The sequence below is a fragment of the Merops nubicus genome, unplaced genomic scaffold (genome assembly GCF_000691845.1).
Source record: "Merops nubicus isolate BGI_N331 unplaced genomic scaffold, ASM69184v1 scaffold10503, whole genome shotgun sequence".
NCBI lineage: Eukaryota > Metazoa > Chordata > Aves > Coraciiformes > Meropidae > Merops > Merops nubicus.
The window spans coordinates 38475-59561 of NW_008596887.1; the positions used below are offsets into that span (position 1 = coordinate 38475).

Sequence of the window (21087 nt, forward strand, 5' to 3'; positions counted from 1 at the left end):
TTCCCCTCTCTTCTCCTCTCTTCTCCTCTCCTCTCCTCTCCTCTCCTCTCCTCTCCTCTCCTCTTCTCTCCAGCAGCAAACATTTACTTCAGCGACTCTTTTTCCTAGTCTTTCTCTTGTCCTTTGCATCCTCAACCTTTATAAACTCAAAGCCATGGGTGCATCGTGACAGAAACTGGAGATGGACTTGAGGGACAGACTACTTTGCATCACAGAGGGCAACCAGTACTGGAAGAGCCCATGAGAAGGAATAGTCTTAGCTGCCTTCTCAGATGATGCACATTTATAAATTTGAATGTCTTTTCTTGGGAAGATGGGATATTAAGCTTTGACATAATCTCTCATTATCCATTCCAGAGTTCAAGTCCCTCTTCCATTGCAACTTAAGGATGGGCACCAAATTTTTTAAGTGGCATATGGTGCTTTCCTCTTGGTGCATTCTTTAAAAAGCCTAACAGTTCTGGATGGAGTTTGTTACAAAAGCAAGGAAGTCACTCACACACCTAGTATGTACAATTTCAGACTGTGTTATTTGACAAATTCATAACTGAAAAAGTGGAAGTGTCACCAGCAGCTTCAGTAATAGGATTGCCAGCCCATGTCTAGTACACTTTTAAGTGCTTTAGTGAGGTCTTCATGAAATAGGACTAGCACCCAGTAAATAAGACAAATATATGACTCTGTAAATATCTTGGTTATGTCTTAATCCCCATTTAATGTATTGGTTTATTTGCAGTATTTTCTCCTTTTTTTTAATGATTGAAATTAATGGGGCTGTTGTTGAGTTTGGTCATGTGTGTAGGAATTGATGCATAAAGTAAAAATCACATCACAAAGCATTCTGTCTTCTGCTATGCAAATTGCCATATTGCTTATAGTACTGACTAAGCCTTTGCATTGTAAACAAGTGTCTTTATATTTGCCCTTAGTTGCAACTTTTAGTACTATTCAGGTCCAGAAATGCAGTCTCTGGTATCTGGTAATGTGTACAGCATTACATAAAATGCTGTGAATTGCAATTTTACTTTTTCATAAAACAAGCACTTTTTCTAGCTTAACCAGCCTTTTTTCTGGCTGACATTAGAGGTTTTGCTGCATCTTTCAAATAGATATATATTTATATATATTTAAATATATACATTCATAGATATAGATGAGTAAATACTAAATAATTTAATATCTATGCAACTATGGCTATTTATATTACAATATTTAGATATTATATATTTAACATTCATAATATGTGTTCATATAAGTAATAAATACGTGTAGGTTAACTATAGCACTGCAAGTTTAACTCTGAATAGGTCAAAGAATTTTCTTCCCTGTTTTATTCTCTCTGCCTAAATGAATCTTTAATTCTCACTGTGTAGTGACACAACTTTAGTTTTCATGCAGACGTATTTTAGCAGCTATGGATGAAGCTAAAACCTCTCAGTAAGGAGAATATTGTTCAAATTCAAAACACTCAGGCATATTTCAAAACTCTGCTGTTGTGTCTAAGTCAAAATGGTGTCCTCACTTGACATTGCAGCAAACGCTTTGACGTTTTTTCAGTTTTGAGGACAGTGCAAATCCTTTGGACATGTAAAATTGCTTCTTGAAGTACATGGCGGACGTAGCTTTCCTTGCAGTTACATTTCATAACAAACTAATGGTCATATCTGGTAAGACTGGCATTGCCATAATGCTATTAGCACAGCAATCTGTAACCAGAGAGTTCCCAGGCACCCCAAATATCCATTACACTGCCTCTTTTACAATACAATTGAACAGCCTAAGGAATTTCAGTGTCTTAAGAGTGCAGCGAATATACATGAAAAAGTGTAAGCTACTTGTAAAAAAAAAAAAAAAAACCAAACAGAGACCATATTTAAAGCAAAACAACCCCAAATATTTGAACAGTAAACTTTTTATTAGTTTCCCATTTCCTAGATATATGTGCTGAAAGCACTTGCCTAGCATATAAAAAAGTCAAAAAATATGTTTTCCCAGACTGTGCATCTCCCCTCTCCTATGTAAGGAGGATGCAGCTGTAAGGAAGGGGGATGAGTAGCTGTGCTCTCTCCACAATTTGTTTTCTGTAGCCCAGAGAATCTCAAATGCCTTTCTATCTAGTAGTGGCCAAACTTCAAACATAGGGAGCACCATATCCTGGCTCACTCCTCCCTGAAATAAGCAGCTACTGGGGTTTAGAACATTTCATTTGGAAATAAATTTCTGGATATCTCTTGACAGAGTAGATGTCTGAACTGTCTTGTCTCCTGGTCTGTGCTTTAATCAGTTGCTATTGCACACAAGGAGAGCAGCATCCCTTCTGCTGCTGGCAGAAAGGCACCTGGTTTCTGCTTTTTGAGACAACAGATTCCTATAGTATAACTAGCTCCAGTCCATGCAGATGTTTTGCAGTTTCATAAAACAGTTTAAACTGTTCTCAGTGAAGGCATCAGAGAAAGAATAACAAAAAATATGGTTATGTTTGATGCATGATTTTTTTTTCATGAAGCTATTAAAGCAATACAAGGCATTTGGCAATATTTCCCTTTATACAATAACAAAACAAAACAAAAAAACCACAAACACAAAAAAAAACCACACACACACAAACAGAATGATGACATGCACATACAGCTTTTACTTTTTTCCATTAAGATTATAGTCTCTAGTGGGGAAGACTATAATGTAGACCTTTTACAGCAGGTACTTCATGCTTCTGTGATACCTTGGTCTTCCAGTCGTTCTAGAGTTATTATGATGTGGTCAGAAATTTTCGAGGACTCAAAATTATGTATGAGCAAGTATGTAATGTATCAGAGTATCTGATAAGTACACATATATATTTATAAAATAATTGTCTAATCTGATAGTAACACAATTCAAAATGTCTCCTTGTCTAGCAAGGAAACCAACTATACTGCAACTGAAAATGCAGAGCAAACTGTATTTAAGCTAATGCCATGAATTAGATTTGAGGCTAAATCATGTGAAGCTTTACATTCAGCAGTGCAAAAACTGAGAGCTGCTCTCATGTAATTTCTGCCAAAAAATGGCAGAAATGTCTTGAGCTTGAGAGATGCCAGGTTTTGATTTGGAGAGGAACTGTGTTTGTTTTTTAAGTGAGTTAATAAAACTAGATTTCACTGTTAGCCTACTGCTTCCATTTGGGGAATTAAAACACTTGTATCAAATTAAAGTTGCATATCCTTTATCACACGTACTCAGGTTACATTCATAAAACATCCATTTTTACTTACATACCCTGAATGAATCCATGACAATCCCCTATAGATGATGACAAAATGTATATTTGGATTTGAAGATGTTCTTCTGAGCCACCTCAGCTAATTATAGATGACAACCCATGGCTTACTCCTTTGTTCTGAAACATCAAGAATGTGTCAAAAAGCTTTCTGAACTCTCTAGAGTCCCAGATGTTGTCATTGCAATAGGTGACTGGAATTAACAAAATATGAAACATCATTTGCTAAGAGCCTCTTGTGACTTAGGTAGGAAGGCAGCTCTACTGCAAATATGCATATGAGGGGTATCTACTGGAGTGGAGAGAGTTAAGTCAAAGGAATCTCTAAAGGAGTTAAAGAGCTAAGCAGGAAAGAGAAAAGGCTGCTGGAGAGAAGTCATTCTCTCATAAACAGCTTCACAGGGGTATTAATAAAATGGCTGAGCCCATGTAGTCTAGAAGAAGGGATTCTTCTCAAGGACAGACTTGAGGTTGGAAGTGACCTAAAATGTCAAAAACGTTAAAAACGTTGAGGATTATGTGAACGCAGAAAAGCTGAGAGAAGGAATAAACAATTCAAGATGTTCCTTCCACCAAAGAGAGAGCAAAGACAGCAGATGCAAACTTAAGCTTAGGTAAGCTTTGTACGAGTTGCATAAATATTCAGCCAATTTCCTTCTATCTACATCTTTAATGTCATGGTACTGAAGATAACTCATTTAAAGCTGAGTCAGACCTGCCTAAGTTTGATCACTGCCTGCAAAGCCTGGACCTTCCTGGTACCAGCTGACATAATCACTGTTACCTGAATGTAATCTTCATTCTGGTCCAAAAATTGTTGAATTCCTCGGTGTGGCTCAAGGATGGACAGCAGTCACTAGATGTGCATCATGAAGAGGGACACAGTAGCAACTACATAGGTTTCAAAGATATTTCTGCTCCACTGCAGAGGTGTTGGACTAGATGACCTTTAAAGGTGTCTTCCAGCCCAAACCATTCTATGATTCTGTTATATTCTTGTAAAATCTGAACTGAGTTAAATTCTTTTCTAGACTTTGAGATACTCACATAATACATGTTCCTTGTCTGTGTAGAGAGGATGCCAAACCTCTGTTTCTCATTTTAAGAGAAGCACCTGGTTCTCATTTAAAATAAAATGATGTTACACCGGTTTGGCTGTGTAAAAAAAAAAAAAAAAACAAGATTCTTCTGAGGTTGGAATAGGGTGTGTTTACCCAGGAGTAAAGCTGTTTGCATTTATAGAATTTTATGCTGGCCATATTGGCCACAAGACTCATGTCTGTGCCCTTGAGGAAGTCTCTCAGCATGTATTTAAAAGACACATAGGAAACCAATAGTACCAAGAACATTTACTGAATGTTTTGATGTACTAAATGTATTTACTGAATATTTTATTATGAAGGAGATCTTAACTGATGACGCTAATAAAGAAGTATTTTGATAATGTCTGGTCTGTAAACAACTAAAATTATATTGCTCCAACTGAAAGGCTTTGATCATTAGTTAATTTCGTGAAATCAATAGAATAAGAAAACGAAGTATGTTTTTTTCTTTGTAAGTAGAAACCATGGTTTCTTTGAGACAACACTGACTTCTTGATTTTATATTGTGAACAGCAATATTAGTTGAACATTGTTTACTAGAATGAAATTATTGAAAAAATATTTAATTCCTTAATATTATAATATCATATGCTATAGTAGGTAAGAATGCTGAATATAAAGCATGTATACAGTATGTAAATTTAAGATGTTAATATATGTGTGTGTGTATATATATCTAAATGGTCCCACTTGCAACATTCCTGCAAGTATAGGCAAGAATAACTGCAAGTATAGGCAGTTGTAGTTTCTAGGTATGTTTCTGAAGAAATATAGGTCTACATTAGTTCTTGTCAATTGGGAATTATTTTCAGCCTCTGTCACCCAGGTCCTGCCTGGCTTTCATGACAAATGAAGTTGACATCCAGGCTTTAATACTGAAGTAACAGTGTTGGGCTCTGATTCAAATTCTATTTAATTTAATAGGAGAATTTCCTAAATTCGGTAGTCTAAGGATCAGGCCCTTAGAGTACCAGCTTGTAAAAACAAGTCCTTGTTTTATTTTCAATCACATGGATGTTATGTTCCAACAGAAGTGGGGTTCGAAGAGCCAATATTAGGCAGAAGTCAGCCACAATTTAGAAGGAGAAGCAAAATCCATATGTAAGTTTCAACACCTTTTTGGTGCCTGAATATACAGGTTAGGGTTTAAAGTGCAACTTTTCAAAGTGGAAGTAAAATTATAACCCAAAGAAAGCTGTGGAGATGCCAGAATGGCATTGCTAGGCTGTTGCTGTTTTCTCTGCTACCACTAAATTGAGCAGGGTGTCTGTGCCAGAAATAATTTCTCAACTGTAAGAGTGGGTTGGATGTTTTGAGGTGAGGCAAATCCCAGTGTCACCTTTTCTCAGGAGCTCCTGTGCCTGAATTCAGTCTGTGACAAGAAGGGCCATTAGACCCAGGGCAGTTCTTAGAAAAGAATAGCACAACTGGATGAGCAATGCTTAACCTCTTAACCTAATTTAATTCTTTTATTTGGCAATTATGCCTAAGGAGTTTTGGTACACAACAGGGGAGTAGAAGGTAGATGGAAAAGTTTGCTTTGCTGTAGAATTGGAAGGAAAGGCAAGAGTTCGATGAAAGCTGGGGGGAAGAACTTGATTCAGCACTTCCCACACTTTGTGTAAAATGATCAACTCTTAACACTTCTTCTGAAGAACATCACTCACCTGTATCGTCACACATTTCCTTGAAAGTATGACACAAGTACAATCATTTTGAGAACTGAGGGTCATGCACCAGTGCTTTTAATTAATATAATTATATTCATTATCATCAGAGGTATAGTATTGTTTGTTTTGTTTTCTTCCTTTCCCTATTTATCTTATACTTACATTCTCTTTCTGTTGGCATTTCAAATAGTTCTTCTCTCTTTTTCTTCATGTTTCAGTAAAGCAATAGATTCTCATAAAAAAAAAAAAAAAAAGGTGGTTTTGTGTTGTGCCTAAAGGGCAGTCATACTTTTTCTGTAACATTCCATTGCCTGGGGCTGCCTACCTTGTCTTCACCTTCGGATTTATTTTTTTTTTTTCCATTTAGGCAACAGTATTAGATTATGATGTTAGATGGAGAGGCAGGTCCATAAGAAACCCTACCACTAGCCTATGAAGAGCTTGAAAGATTTAGAGTAAGGCTTTGAGTTGAACTCCAGAACAAGTAGAAGCCACTCAAAGAGCATAAAAGGCTATCCAGAAAAGCTCTAGTTTGTGGTCCTAATGTATATTCACTAATGTATGTGTACAACACAACTTCCCACCATTAACTAAATATGATATTCTGTTACCCTCTAGTGGTGGGTCTAAATCTCCATACTTCTGATTGAGGTTTTTCTCACTGTCTGTCTAACAGAACTTGTAGTACGTAGGAGATACTAAGCTTCAGTGTTCATTGGCCTGTGTGTACAGATTTATAATTCTGGTCTCAACTGCATATATCTGTAAATTAATTACATCCCATAACTTCGTGCCAAAAATTAGAGATGTAAATTGTCTGTGTTGGTTTTGGGCAGATTAATTAACTAAAGAGAGCTTCTTAAAAATTATTTTTTGTGCTTTTCACCTTGGATAAGGCAAGAGAAAACTGGCTGAATTCCAACCTGCAAAGTTAGGGAACACGATTAGGTGTTCGAAGCCCATATTGGCTAATCAAATCCCTTCTTTCTTAATACTTAGTTTTACCCATAGTAAAAGTCCTTTTCTAAGACTGTCTGATGCTGTACTGGACACATGCAATGCCCATTCAAATCTGGGAAAACAGTCATTGTGCCCAAAATGATTGGGTGACCTATTCATTGTATATACCTCTTGGTATATTGCGCAGTAAAGGGACATAACGAAGCCAAACTATTTTACAAGGCCTGTTCCATGAGCGTCAGCAACACTCACAAAATCTGTGTTTCTGACCCAGCCTTAGAAAAAGCTGAAAGTGCAGTATGCTGGAGAATAGCACATAATAGGTTCATTTATCAAGATTCCCAGTAACTGATAATATTGATGTGTTTTACACTGATATTGGACAATGGGGCTTCAGAACATATATGATTTAAAACGTCCTAAGTAACAGCAAAATACTTGCTCTGAAACTGAAGTTTTGTGCTTTCCACTGGATCAGGAGGTAGTGAAACATGTAGAATGCTGATCAATAGCTTGGGACAACTGGAATGGTCCCTTTTGATCACTTTGCAGACACTCTTCTCAGGTAAAACAAGTGTTATTCATCTCTGGCCCAAAACTGTAAAATTCCTCTTAACATAATTTGGTATTTGAAGTATTAAACGATACCATCTGATAAGTCTGTAATTTTATCAGTGTGGGCCGTGCATTCACCACTTATGTGTGAACTCAGAATTACCCAATAATTAAACTGGTTCACTCTATTTTTGTTAAAGAGGTGTATGCCAGCATCTTTGTAGACACAAACGAAATATAGCATGTATCAGTCTGTCAGAAATAGTGGCCACAAAGGCTTTTTGATCCCCCCTCACCAAGAGAGTTGTTTAACCCATCTGACCTTTGATGCTTCAAGAGCAATTATCCCTGCTTGTACCTGATAAAGCGTGCCAGCTACATAGTGGAAAGGCAACCTGTTCTCAAGAGGGACAAGGCTCTCAGGAAGACTCCAAGTTTCTCAAGAAACAACACAACATGCATCTCCTGTAATGTATAAAGAGCCTGTGATGCTCAAGAGGAGGGTCCTGATCATGCTGCTAGTTAGGAAACCTTCTGAATTTCTGAAATTTCAACAAACCTGACAGCCTTTGCTTTGCTTGCTTAGGACACTCATGAGAGTGTCCTAAGAATGCAACCATGAAGAAAGAGGGGAAAATATTTTTCATGCTGTCAGGAGCAGTAGTTCAATGTTTTAAAAAATAATACAAAAAAACACCTAACAGAATTTGCACCTACTTTCAGGTTTATCACTTAATATCAGTGGAGGTTTATGTCTGTATCCGTATCCTGCAAATACATGTATAATACCTACTGCACACTGTCCACCCACAGAGAGCAGAGCCAGGCAGCGCCACAGCGATTTGCATTCATTTTATCATATTCATCTAATTATCCTTTAGTTTACTGGAGAAAATGAGGGGGTTTTGCCAACGGAACTGCAGCTACACTTAGGGAAAATGAAGTTATCTTTCTCATCTTTATCACGGCGTATAATGAGGCGATCCCAGTAACGCCTGTCAGCGGATTGTTGGTGATGGTACATCCTTCATGAAGAATACAAATAGACTTCACTGACCCTGGAGTGCTGAGAGTAACATGAAACTTACTCTGACTTGTAAACTGAGCAAACATGACATGGAGGTCACAGAATAAGGGCATATATGCATCTTTCAGCCTTTGTTTTGACAAAGTGACTTCTTTCTCCAGAGGGACATTTCTGCTATTTTTTTCCAGCATGTCTCACCTTTCACTGACTATTAATCCTAGTATGACTTAACTGCAAATCATAATTCCCATTTATAAGCTCAGACGAGTTTAGTTCTTAAATTTTTTTTCATCATTTCTTTGAGCCCGCAGCATTAGCGCTCAAAAGGTGGATGACAATAAGGGTATGGAAAACAACAAATTGAATTAAGTCAAATGTAACAAGCTATAAATATTGGAACGAAGACTACTATTAAAATTCACATTCATTAATGGAATGGTTTTATTACTAGAAGCTTTAAGAATTCAAGGTAGACTACAACATTCTTGAAAAATATGTGTGTTTTGTAATATTCTATGCAGTATTCTTCCAGCTTTATTAAGGTACCATTCCTGTGTCTGATGTTTATACAGGCATCAGTCTGAAACAGAATTTTCAGAACTTTGTGAACATAAAGTAAGTTTTGATGAGAGTGATATATTCAGAATATTCTTATATTTTCTGAATGTGTGGCTCATTAAACATGTTTGATACAGGTGTGGGCAGCAGGCCAGCACCAAATATTTTAACACAAAGGTATTGGGACAGCAACTAGCATGTTTATTCAATACAGTACAACAACTGTGGATAGGATTTAGCTTATGAAGACGTCATGTTAGCTAAGTGATAAAGCACCATTAGCAGTTATCAATGTGTCTGGTAAAGGGCACTGAAATTCTTATCCCTGGTTCACAGGTGGAAAAATAAGACATGTCAAAGACCAGGGCAGACTTTTGCTGGAGCCCACCCTCGTGAATCCCTTTTCAACTAGGCCATCAAATCTGAGGACAATAGAAGTGAATTGATGTGTCAGACTTTCTTGTGTAGGTTATTAGGTCAGTGATGCCAGTTCCAAGTTCGGAAGAAGCAAAATGTCAGGCTAGACCAGGAAACAGAGGAGCTAACTTCTTTTTTTTTACAATGTTGAAGAGGAAAGTGTAAGGTAAAATAATTTTTTTTTTTCCTAGCATAATAACCAAGCTCCAGTTCCAGGACAATTTGATGGTCCAAATCTGTGTTTTCCTGTGGTGTGACTCTTGAACGGACTTCAGGGCGTAGAACAGCAACATTTTGTAACTTCTAAGTGTTGTGTGTTTCTTGTTTTTCTCAACAGAGCTACAGTGAACCTGTTGATGTTAAAGCCTCTCCACAACCTCAGATGATGAATTCAAAGCAGTCGGTGTTTCATGGGCCCACACAGGCTCACTCTGCACTGTACCTCAGTTCCCACTACCACCAACAACCAGGAATGAATCCTCACATCACTGCCATGCATGCCAACATCCCCAGGAACATAGCACCTAAGCCCAACAACCAAATGCCAGTGACTGTTTCCATAGCAAACATGGCTGTGTCCCCACCACCACCCCTTCAGATCAGCCCCCCTCTGCACCAGCATCTCAACATCCAGCAACATCAGCCAATCTCAATGCAGCAGTCCATTGGAAACCAGCTACCGATGCAGGTCCAGTCTGCTTTACATTCACCTACAATGCAGCAAGTAAGTTTGAGCTTTTGTCTTGTCTGGGGAATTATTTGTTTTGGGAGGGGGGGAAACTCAGCCATATGTTGGGACAGTAAGTGAGATTTAGAGCTATGGATTAGCTTTAATTTTGCAGAGTTCCAAAACCGTGGTAATATAATCTGAGGGCTTAGTCGTTGAATGGCAAGAACAAATGAATGAATTTACCTAGATGATAGAGGTTCAGCGGACCGTTTTGTGCTAGCCACAATGTTCATCACATTGTGGTTAGGCACTGGAACAGGCTGCCCAGGGAGGTGGTGGAATCATCATCCCTGGAGGTGTTCAAAAAACAAGTAGATGTAGCACATCTACCCGAAGTTAATTCTTTGGGAGACACATTTTATAAACACGAGGTAGGGAAGTCTAGAAAAAGATATGACTGTGGCTTGTGCTGTTGTTCCGGTGCTGACTGTGATGTGGAACAGTCAGAGGGAACAGGGAACAGCACATATTATGTTAAACATGCTAGATTAAGTGAACACGAGTACATTAGTTTGTGCTGTATTCATAGCTTCATTTGGCTAGATAGACACACCTTTTTTTTTACTGGAAATAAGTGGTCTGTCCTCAGTATCCCAATACAGTTGCACTTTTTTCCTTTAATTCTCCATATTTCAGTTAGTTGATTCTCTATACATTTCCTGGGAGTCCTGAATGAATGCAAGCCAGCCATAGTATTCTAACTTTTGGACCCAAGCCTATGGGGGGTTAAAGCACATTAACTCTGCTGATTTCATGAGAGAAAATTTCCTTTTGTACTGGATGAGATCTGAATATCAATAATAAGATCTTGCTTTGCAAAGAGGTATTAGAATGATTTTTTTTGGTTTTAGAGTTGCAAGAATCTACAAAATTTGTATACAAAAAAAAATTGTCAGTTGTGTTTGGTAATATATATACATAGTCATGAATTTGCTTCATTTTTTTAATATCTCTATAAATTCACCTTTGCTAACAAGGCATTTGCATTTGTTTTCCAAGATGGAAACAATTTATCTCAAGATTGGTCTTTAGAGATGGGAATACCTGAACACAAAACACAGCTTCTAGCTGGGAGAATGAATTAACAGGAAAAATTGGTAAATTTAGTTGTTTGGAAGGTAAACCAAGGTGCGCTCAGAATGATCTGGACTTTTTTTTAGATACTTTGATCTTAGCCTCAAGATTGATTTGGAGTAATCAGACAGGAAGGAAAATTTGTAAGGTGTTTACAACTTTTTCCTCGTCCAGTTTATATTTTATGATCAGAGTAAACAGACTCAACAGACATAAGACTGTACAAATGTGGAGTCTTTTATTGTTGTGTATTCCTGTAGGTTTTCCTACTAGTTAGAAACCCAGTTTCCTGGTGTCAGTGCCCTGAGAGAGCCCATACTCAAGACTCAGAGGAACTCAGGAGCTAGGAACCCAAGCCTAGGCAGCTAGAATTAGCTGGGGAAAGTCCTAGATGGGTGAGGCAGGAGGGTCTGTCTGGAGATCCTTAGCCTGATGCAGTCATGGCTGAACCTGAAGGCTCAAAGCAAAGAGAGGCAAACCAACAGACACAGAGTCAATGCAATAGAGTCTGAAGGGTTGCCAGCACCAAGAAAAATCACACAGAGATCCAGATTTCAGTCCTGGCAGGCAGGAACACAGTCCTCTAAAACCACTGTGTGTGAAATCCACAAACTCCTTCTGTGTGTAACTTTGAGGAGGAACTGATAAGAAGTGCTGACCTGGGGAGAAACCTCTGCCCCCACTGCTGCCAGGACAATGAGCTTCATCAGCTCTGCAGGGAACACCATATCCTCCTCCACTTCCAGCAGTCCTCGCCTGCGTGTGTGTAGCTGCCAAACCAAGAGGGACTGACTGCCAGCTGGAGAAGGGTGGTCTTCTCCAGGAGTCCACAAAAACTACAGAATGTCAAGAAGATCAGAAGTGGTGGTGGCCAAAAATCCTCAGTTACTGCCCAATTTCTGTTATTTTTGAAATCAATTAATTCTGTTAGCCAAAGTAAAATTTAGGTATGAGCATTTTGGTCATGTATCTAGCATTAGCAAATGTTTTAAAATTTCTTTTAAATATTCTTCTCTATTTTTATCTAAATGTTTTTTGCAACTTCTGCAAAGCAGACTGATTTGTCTTTTTTCCTTTCTGTTCCAAAACAGTTAATAACAGTTAAGTTAAAAAATGGGCCCTACTGTGTGTAAACACTCATTTACAGTGTTAATTCTTTACACTGTAAAAAATGCCCATTTACTTCTATTCTCTTACTTGGATTAAAATTTGATCCTGATTTTTATTATATTTAACTTCTAATTCTGAAATATACTATATTTTTCTTAAATATTATTAATGGAAGCCATGTTAAAGTTTTAATGTGTTAAAGTCTAAATCTACTATGTAGAAGTTTTTCTTTCGTCCTCTTCTGACGCCCTGGAAGAACCACAGTGGATTTGAAAAGTGAGATTTTTCTTTCTTTAAATGCTCCTGTGAGCATCTTATCGCTGTATTGTGTTTTAACTGATACCAAATTGTTTCCCTCCAGTCTGTTTCTTAGGTTTAACTTGATGTTTAATTTTTACTTAATTTGGATCAGATGATCTGAGTCATAGAATCATAGAAATGTTTTGGTTGGAAGAGACCCTTAAGGTCATCAAGTTCAACCAATCTTAACCCTTGTCTTTCAAATTAGCACAATTTCTCCAAAGTTCAGGCTAAAACGGCATCTGAAGCTGCAGCTGCTTTTCTCTTGCAAAGTCATCCTTTTCTTTCTGTACACAGACATTTGTGCTTCTTTCTGAGCATACCCCACTCTCCAGCCTGTGGTACTGTACTCTTTTGTGTGGTGAGTGATGAGACCAAGGAATCACTCCCTCCAAGATACACCCAGTCATTGTTAAGGAACCCTTTTAAGTAGCCCTGATGGAAGCATCTCCTGCCCTACTCAAAATCCTTCACCCAAGTATTGGCTGGGATTGTGAGTCTCATTACAATCTCTGTCCCACTAGGATTCACAGGTAGAGCAAGCAAAACTAGATTTTTAATGTCTAGTAACCATGTCTGCAAGCATATACACAACAAAGAACCAAAAGATTAATGTATGTCACATTTTATTCTTTATTTTTTTAAATAATCATTTCAGTCTACTCTTAGGTTTTCCTTTTCCTTTAGAAAATAAATGTATACAGCAAGATGATTGCATAACCTGCCAAAAGTAATAGCCTCATTTTTTCTGGTATATGTTATATACAGTAAACTCAGGGACCTGCTGTATTTGTCCAGATTTCTTCTTCTTTTTTGTTAAGCTTTGTCTTCGAATGAGGTCAAGAGAAAAAAAAAAAATCATTAATATCTGTCAACTTCCTTTATAACCTTAAGGAAAAATCTTTGTATGATATCACACAGACAGATTTTCAATTTCCTTGTGTAATAAACAGATGCTTTAGGATTTGGATGTAATTTAAAGGTTTAAAATATCACATTGAGATTGATGAATAAATCAGTTGTGAAGACAAAAACATTGATGCCTGTTGAAAATACCTCTCCAGACAGGCAGGAAATGAAATTAGTTCCCAGTAAAGTGTGGAGATGAGGATCACTGTTTAGTTCTGCTGCAGGCTTTTTAGGACTTGCTACAGTGGCACAACGAAACTGCTAGGGCTACAGAAATCTAATTAAAGAGCAAATGTCCCTCCTGACATCGAATTAATCTTTATCAAGTTCCCTATTTTTATTTCAATGTGGAACAAGAAAATGAAATTTAAAATTCTAGGCATGTTGCAAAACAGTTGGTGATTTTCTCTTGAGCATTACAATGCAAAAACATTCAGCATTGTTTAATTAGACCTCGAAGCACTCATTTTCTGAGCACTTTTTATTTCATCATTGTTTGATAAGGGCTTACATAAATAATACACAAATATTTACTACAAAGCTGGTACAAGGCTGTCTCCCTCAGTTCAGATATGTATTTCCAGAGCTTTTTCAGTTGATGAAAAAGCTGGTTTATTGTTTACATCTTAAACATCACCATACTTTATCAGTCCTTCACACTGAGTTGAGATTTCTCAAATTTGCCTTAACAGACATGCTTTCCAACACCCACATCTCTAGCATTCTGGTCGGCCTCAGCCCCAGTGGGACCATTGAGCTGCAGCAGCTCAGTTGCTTCTGGAGCTGGAGCCTGGCTCAGATACCTCAACACCACATTAAAATTTATCACCTGAGCGAGGCCTAAGAAAGAAACAGGCCCCAGTCCCAGGCAGTTATAAACTAGACTTGCCAGGTGCAAAATGAAAGTGTTGTTACCCCTCATTTTGCAGATAGGAGAATGAAGTTTGGATCTATGGTTCCAACCTTATCATGAGAGGTGTCAGTTCAGTCCAAACGCGCATGTCCATACGCTTTGCGGGAAAACAGCCAAAGCAATTTGGCTGTGGTCACACAGAAAGCCTGAGAAAATATGAGAATAAGTCCCCACCCAGTTCCAAGCTGGCAAACAAGTGATAGGATAAGAGAACATGGCCTCAAGTTGCTCCAGGGGAGGTTTGGGCTGGTTATTAGGAAAAGCTTCTTCACCGAAAGGGTTGTTGAGCATTGGAAGAGGCTGCCCAGGAAGGTGGTGGAGTCTCCATCCCTGGAGGCATTTAAAAGCTATGTAGATGAGGTGCTGAGGGACACAGTTTTCTGGCGGGCTTGGTAGTGTTAGGTTAATGGTTGGACTCAACGATACTAAAGGTCTTTTCCAGCTGAAATGATTCTATGATTTCAACCACAGGATCATCCTCCAGCTTCTGAGCTATTTATTTGTCCTAAGTCCATAAAAGATGGAATGGATATTGCACTGATGACCTCTTCCTCTAATTTGGGGGAACAGTCTCTTAGAGATGTTGCTGCTATTGTAGTAGTAACTACTGTTTATTGTAGGGGGTTGAACTAGATGGCCTTTAGAGGTCCCTTCCAACCCAGTACGTTCTGTGATTCTATGATTCTTTCTGCATGAGTACTTGAGTCTCTGTGCCCTCTCACTCGCATGCTTCGCTGCAGCAGTGCTGGAGCTACTGGCCCCAAAGTGTTTTTCTTGTATATAGGATTGTTTCAGGAAGACTGATAAGAGGTAGTTCAGGGGCTTTGCTGCCAAAGGTGAACCTGGGTGCCTGAGGGTAGGGATATGTTTCTTGGGTAGTTTCCTCTTACAGCTATATTAGAAAAGCCTTATGGGTGATGTTTGGTATAAAAGTGATGACAGTGATATGCAAACCAAATTTTTCTGCCTTCTAATTACGCAAAACTCCAATTAAAGTCATCAGCAAGTCTGCCCAATTACAGTTTCCTTTGGATTCATTGCAGGCGTGGGGGTTGTTTCTGGCATGCAGGGTTAGAAGCTGGTAAAGAGGCAGCGTACAGAGCCCAGGGGATACATTCACCATTGGTGGGGGTTATTTTACCTTATTAGCAGGGCAGTGGGTAAGTTACATGACAACTAGATGTAGAATTCAACTGTGAACTTGCCCTGTACTAATAGTCTGTTTCTTGGAGTCATCAGGGGTGAAGTGAGGCTTCAAAGAGCATTTACGGTACTGAAGTGTGACTCAGGATATTCTCCATATGGAAGAGACTATGGAAGAAAGTTGCATTCATTTATGGCCTAGGCTAAAGTCCACGATCAGGATGAGTGGAGTGAGGTGATGGTGTACATGAAAGGCACGGCATGGCAGGACCTGCAGGACCTCTGGGGACGAGCTGGAGGATAATGCACCAAGAAGGATGGATGTAAAGAAGGAAGTGGCGTGTTTGAAGGAAGCTCATTTCTGTGGATGGAGGGGGCCAGGCAAAAGCAGAGAATACTCATTTGTCTTGATTAATGGTAGCGTTGCTGACTTTTCAAATCTGCAGGAAAAAAAAAAAGCTCTCCACAAAATTCCTGTTCCATTGAAGGCTGTGTGTAAGAAGCAATCACACATAATGCTCTAGAGTTTAAAACTAAAACCTATGAGCTTTAATTCTGTCTGTTCTGTACGTGGACCTTGGCCGGAAGGAGAAGGGTTTCAAACTAGGTGTCTTGGTTAAGTTTGGTTTCTGATCTCGCAGCTACACATCCAGTTAACTTGAGTGGGAACTGTATGCTCTTGCCCCAGAATGGAGTTTGGTCTGTTTTTTTCAGCAGACACCACTTGCTTTCATACAGTATTCCCGTACTTCTACCATCTGTAGTTCTAACTTTACAGGAACACGATGTACATTTATACAGGATGAACCAGATACACTAGCCTTGAAATTGCAATTGATTTCCTGGTTTTGAAACACAACATTTAAACATCCCCATATATCAAAAGAGCTAAAAATTATTATGACTTTTCTCAAGACAGATATTTCCGGGAGCAGGTTTGATGTCGCTTTGTATCTTCCACTTCTTTTTCTCATCTTCTTGGTTTCAAAAAGCAAGTTTTTCTGTGCTACATTCACTACATTAGTCCAACAACTGTTAAAGAGCTTTGGCTGAATTTCTGTTTAGTTGAGAGAGAAGTACAAATAAAAGAAGCAGCAGATGGTCCCTTTGTGACTGAATGAAGAAAAAGGGTTTTGAGAACAATATGTGAATAGGTGTAGTCTAATAAAACAGTCAGCCACCTGCTGCCTACGTCCTTCAGAAAGATTCTGTTGCATATTCTGGGAATTAACAACTAGTGTGTATCCTTATGTTTAATCTAAATGGAAGCTTTAAGGAGCAAACAGACCTTTTAGCCCCAGTGCTGATTGAGTTGTTCTCTTGGTTTTGAATTGTTTCACCCTGTCCCTTTTAGTTCCTCCCTGGGACTGGGTAATAGCCAACAAGAATTTGGCAGTATTTCGTGTCTCAAATCAAGGAAAGATTTTAAAACTTAGAAAGCACCTGCATATTTTCTCCTATTTTAAGTTTCATAACGTGCAGTACACCTGGAAAAAAAGTAATCTACCATTTCCCAGTGCACACTGTTTGGGTTTTTTCGATGCTCCCAACCTGTTGCTTGGTTTCTGTACATTGTAACATATTTGCTTTCTCCTCTAGGGATTTACTCTTCAGCCCGATTATCAGAATATCATCAATCCAACATCAACAGCTGCACAAGTTGTTACCCAAGCAATGGAGTATGTTCGTTCAGGGTGCAGAAATCCTCCAGCACAGACCGTGGACTGGAATAATGACTACTGCAGTAATGGGTAAGCAGCCAGTGAATGCCACCTTGTGTTGAGCAACACGCATGACACAAGTGTTTGACAGAATTTGGAAGCAGCTTTGTTGCCTATTTCCCCACAGGATTTCAGAAGTACATCTGTGATGGTACTGTATTTATTCAGCAGTTAGACTGTTGTGGGAGAACAAGTTTTCAATACATATGTTTATTAGACTTTGTTGTCACCTTATCACAGCACATTCACTGAGTCTTAGAGAACTTCTGTTCCTTAGAAAATTAGAACTGAAATCGTAGGGAGAAGGTGTAGGAAAAGAATTTTAAGACCACTACCTCCTGCTTGGGAGGCAAATGATCTGAACTATTTCTTCCAAATGCTCCATTGCTGAGGAGAGCTTGCTGCTTGTGAAAACAGCTTGTGTGGGTCATGAAAACCCACATCAGTGAGATGCAGGGGTGGTGCATGGGATACAAGATACATGGAAGGCAATTACACGAAGATTACCAGAAACAGAGCACCATACCCATAGGAGTTCTATTCCTCTACCATAAGGTTAGTAGCCCCTTCAAAACTTCAGTTCCTCTACAGCATGGTTGTTATGGAGCCATGTTACTGTCCCACAAACAAGCAGTTTGTGGAAAGATTGAGGACTGAACAGAAGGTATCTGTTGAGTTTTAAAAGGTGGATGTTATGCTTTGTGAACATGCACACCACCCTGAGGTCCCCTTGACCTTTGCACGAATCCTCAAGGCAAAGGCAGATAAAAGCTCTTGGTTGCTACCAAATTGTTGAATTCAGACAAGGCAAATGAACACAAAGCAAATTTGAAGACCGGTTTCACACAGTACGTTTATTTAAACTCTGTCAGAGAAGCCAAACCAAAATCAATGTGGCCTTCATTCCTGGTCTCTTCTGGAAAAAGCAATGCGCAGTCATTTCCTCTAAGTGCCTCCTGGGCATAACTTGCCATCAGCAGAAACTTTCTCTGAGCAGACCTTGTGTATACCCTGCGTGGATACACCTTTGTGAATCTGTGTGCATGGACATAACCTACTTTTGCTATGGCATTAGTGTAATCTGCCAGCATGGTGTAGCTTGCTCTGTGCTGCTGTTGGACTCCAAATCAAGTAAGCTGTAAAGCTGTGGAAGAACAGAACTGGTGCCTGGGTTTTGGTGAAGAAGCAGGAGATTAAGAGTAAAGCCTCTCTCCTAGAAAATCTTTGCAGTGTGAACCAAGCCCATCAGTGATGCTCTTCTGCTTTAATTGTTTGTTTGGTTGGTTTTTCTGAATTCTACAGACTGTTTGAAATTAGAAACTGGTAAACAACTCGTTTTTGCTCTGAACTGGTATGGTTCAGCTGGAGCTGAAACCCAGCAAGAACTGAATGTAAAAGTGTGCTAGACACAGTGCGTTGATGGAAGGTCTGTAGAGTCTGGTCTGCACTAGAGAGTTGGTCTAGTTGGTTTTGACAGAAACTTCTGGTGTTCCATGTTGTGTACTTAGCTGAATCTGCCAACACAACATGTTTTGGCTATGTCTGTACTAGTAAATGTAATAGGCCAGAGGTATCAGTGACCACGTTCACTTAACTAAGCTCTCTCACCCTCTAAGGAAGTGGCCACATCATGCAGGATGATCATGGAGTATCACTCTAAGACCTGAGTTAAACTCTCAGCTGTACCTAGGTTTGTGGGAGGGGGATAGTCAGTGCTACCAACCCGCTAGTGCAGGTGATCCCAAACCAGGGCTTCAACCCCTGTCCCAGTCCTGTGTAGTTTAGGGCCAGGTGTGGTCTCCTGGCTGCTACATGCCACTAGAGCACTGGGACTTTTCTCATTATTAGCATGGTAATGCAGTCGTACTTCAGTGACATGCTTGGAATTAATGACAGGCAGTAGGATTGTGGGATTTTTTTGGAAGAATAGGACTAAAAATTTAACAATTTTTTTTTTTTAAATCACATTTGTTCTTTTTCTCTTTTAACAGGGGCGTGCAGAGGGACAAAGCACTCTACCTTACCTGAAAATCTGAAGCACCTCTCCTTTCCACTGAGGAATGCAGGGAAGTCTTTTCATCATGGATTGCTTTATGCAGTCAAGGCAGTTCTGCATTTTATTAGGAAATACAAGTTGCTAAGCACTTAGGACTATTTGAGCTTGTGGGTCACCCACTCTGGAAAAAAATAGTCTTGCTTCTTTCTTTTTCTTTCCCCCGCCCCCCATTTTTTCTCTTTCTTTCTCCTGTCCACCCCTACCCTGAGAGCCTTTAATGGACATTGCTTTTCTTCTTCCCTGAAGGAAACTTGGACCATTCAGATTTTATGTTGGTTTTTGCTGTGAAGTGCTGCGATAGTAACTGCCTTAGCAACTGTAGATGTCTCGGATAAAAGTCCTGGATTTTCCATTGGTTTTTCATAATGGGTGTTTATATGAAACTACTAAAGACTTTTTAAATGGCTTGATGTAGCAGTCATAGCAAGTTTGTAAATAGCATCTATGTTACACTCTCCTAGAGTATAAAATGTGAATGTTTTTGTAGCTAATTGTAATTGAAACTGGCTCATTCCAGTTTATTGATTTCACAAGAAGGTTTAAATTGGCAAACATTCATATTTTTACTTCATTTTTAAACAACTGACTAATAGTTCTATATTTTCAAAGTATTTGGAGAAAAAAAAAAGTAAAATATTCCCAAATAATATTGATTAAAAATATTGGCTTTGAAATAAACACAAAAAACTAGGAAAAAAAATAATGTTGATAAAGAGCAAACACATTTATTTTGTACTGCCTAAAAATGCTTCTTTTTTTTTAAAGAAAATCACTTTATGTGTACTGGTTAGTAAACGTCATTTAAGTCCGTTTATGTATAAAACTGCCAAATGCTTACCTGATATTTTATTAGATGCAGAAACAGATTGGAGACAGCTAAATTATAACCTTTACATATGGCTATGTATTATTGTTTCTTCATACTGTGTCTGTATTTAATCTTTTTTATGGAACCTGTTGCGCCTATTTATGAAATAATAAATATAGGTGTTTGTAAGTAAATTTGTTAGCATTTTAAAGAGGTTTCTTTGATGCTTTAACTTTTGCTGGCACAAATTGTTCACAGCTGATGTGAATACTTTATTTAGTTTTTACAGTGACATATATAACACCAAACCTGCTTTACTGGCAGAAAATGAAGGTAACCAATACTTATTTCTGTATTTCTTTGGTTCTTTAAGAAAAAAAGAAAGTTATTTTAAGCAATTCCCTTTTTAAAGCATTATAGCAGGAAGTTGCCCAAAACTACGACTTACACCAACAAAACTAACTGAATAAAACTGCATAATGCTGATTCCTGAATCTTCATCTGTTTTGGTTAATTAGTCAAGTGGAACAAAAATATTACCAATAGATATGTTACCAAATATGCTTCAGCCATGGTCGCACAGAACTTTAGGGAGTGTATCATAAATACATCCTAGAGTGAAAGGTAAGTTCAACAGCCACAGGGAAAGGGATTAAAAAAAAAAAAAAAAAAAAAGAAATGCAAAAGAAGATATTTCATCAATGTTTTGGGACAGAGATAGCTCTAAAAATGTATTTCTGGAGGATTTCATCCCAGCTATCTGACCAGTTAATG

At 38.5% G+C, this 21087-nt stretch overlaps 1 protein-coding gene across 1 annotated transcript in view; it reads left to right on the plus strand.

Moving 5' to 3' along the window:
* TOX (thymocyte selection-associated high mobility group box) overlaps window positions 1-20856 on the plus strand; it is a 43939-nt gene extending 23083 nt beyond the window's left edge. The window contains exons 4-6 of the mRNA XM_008936523.1: window positions 9887-10273; window positions 17328-17479; window positions 19441-20856. Of these exons, the coding sequence (XP_008934771.1) occupies window positions 9887-10273; window positions 17328-17479; window positions 19441-19477 (576 nt within the window). The 3' untranslated portion in view covers window positions 19478-20856. The remainder of the gene's footprint in view (window positions 1-9886; window positions 10274-17327; window positions 17480-19440) is intronic.
* Window positions 20857-21087: the final 231 nt, after the last annotated feature.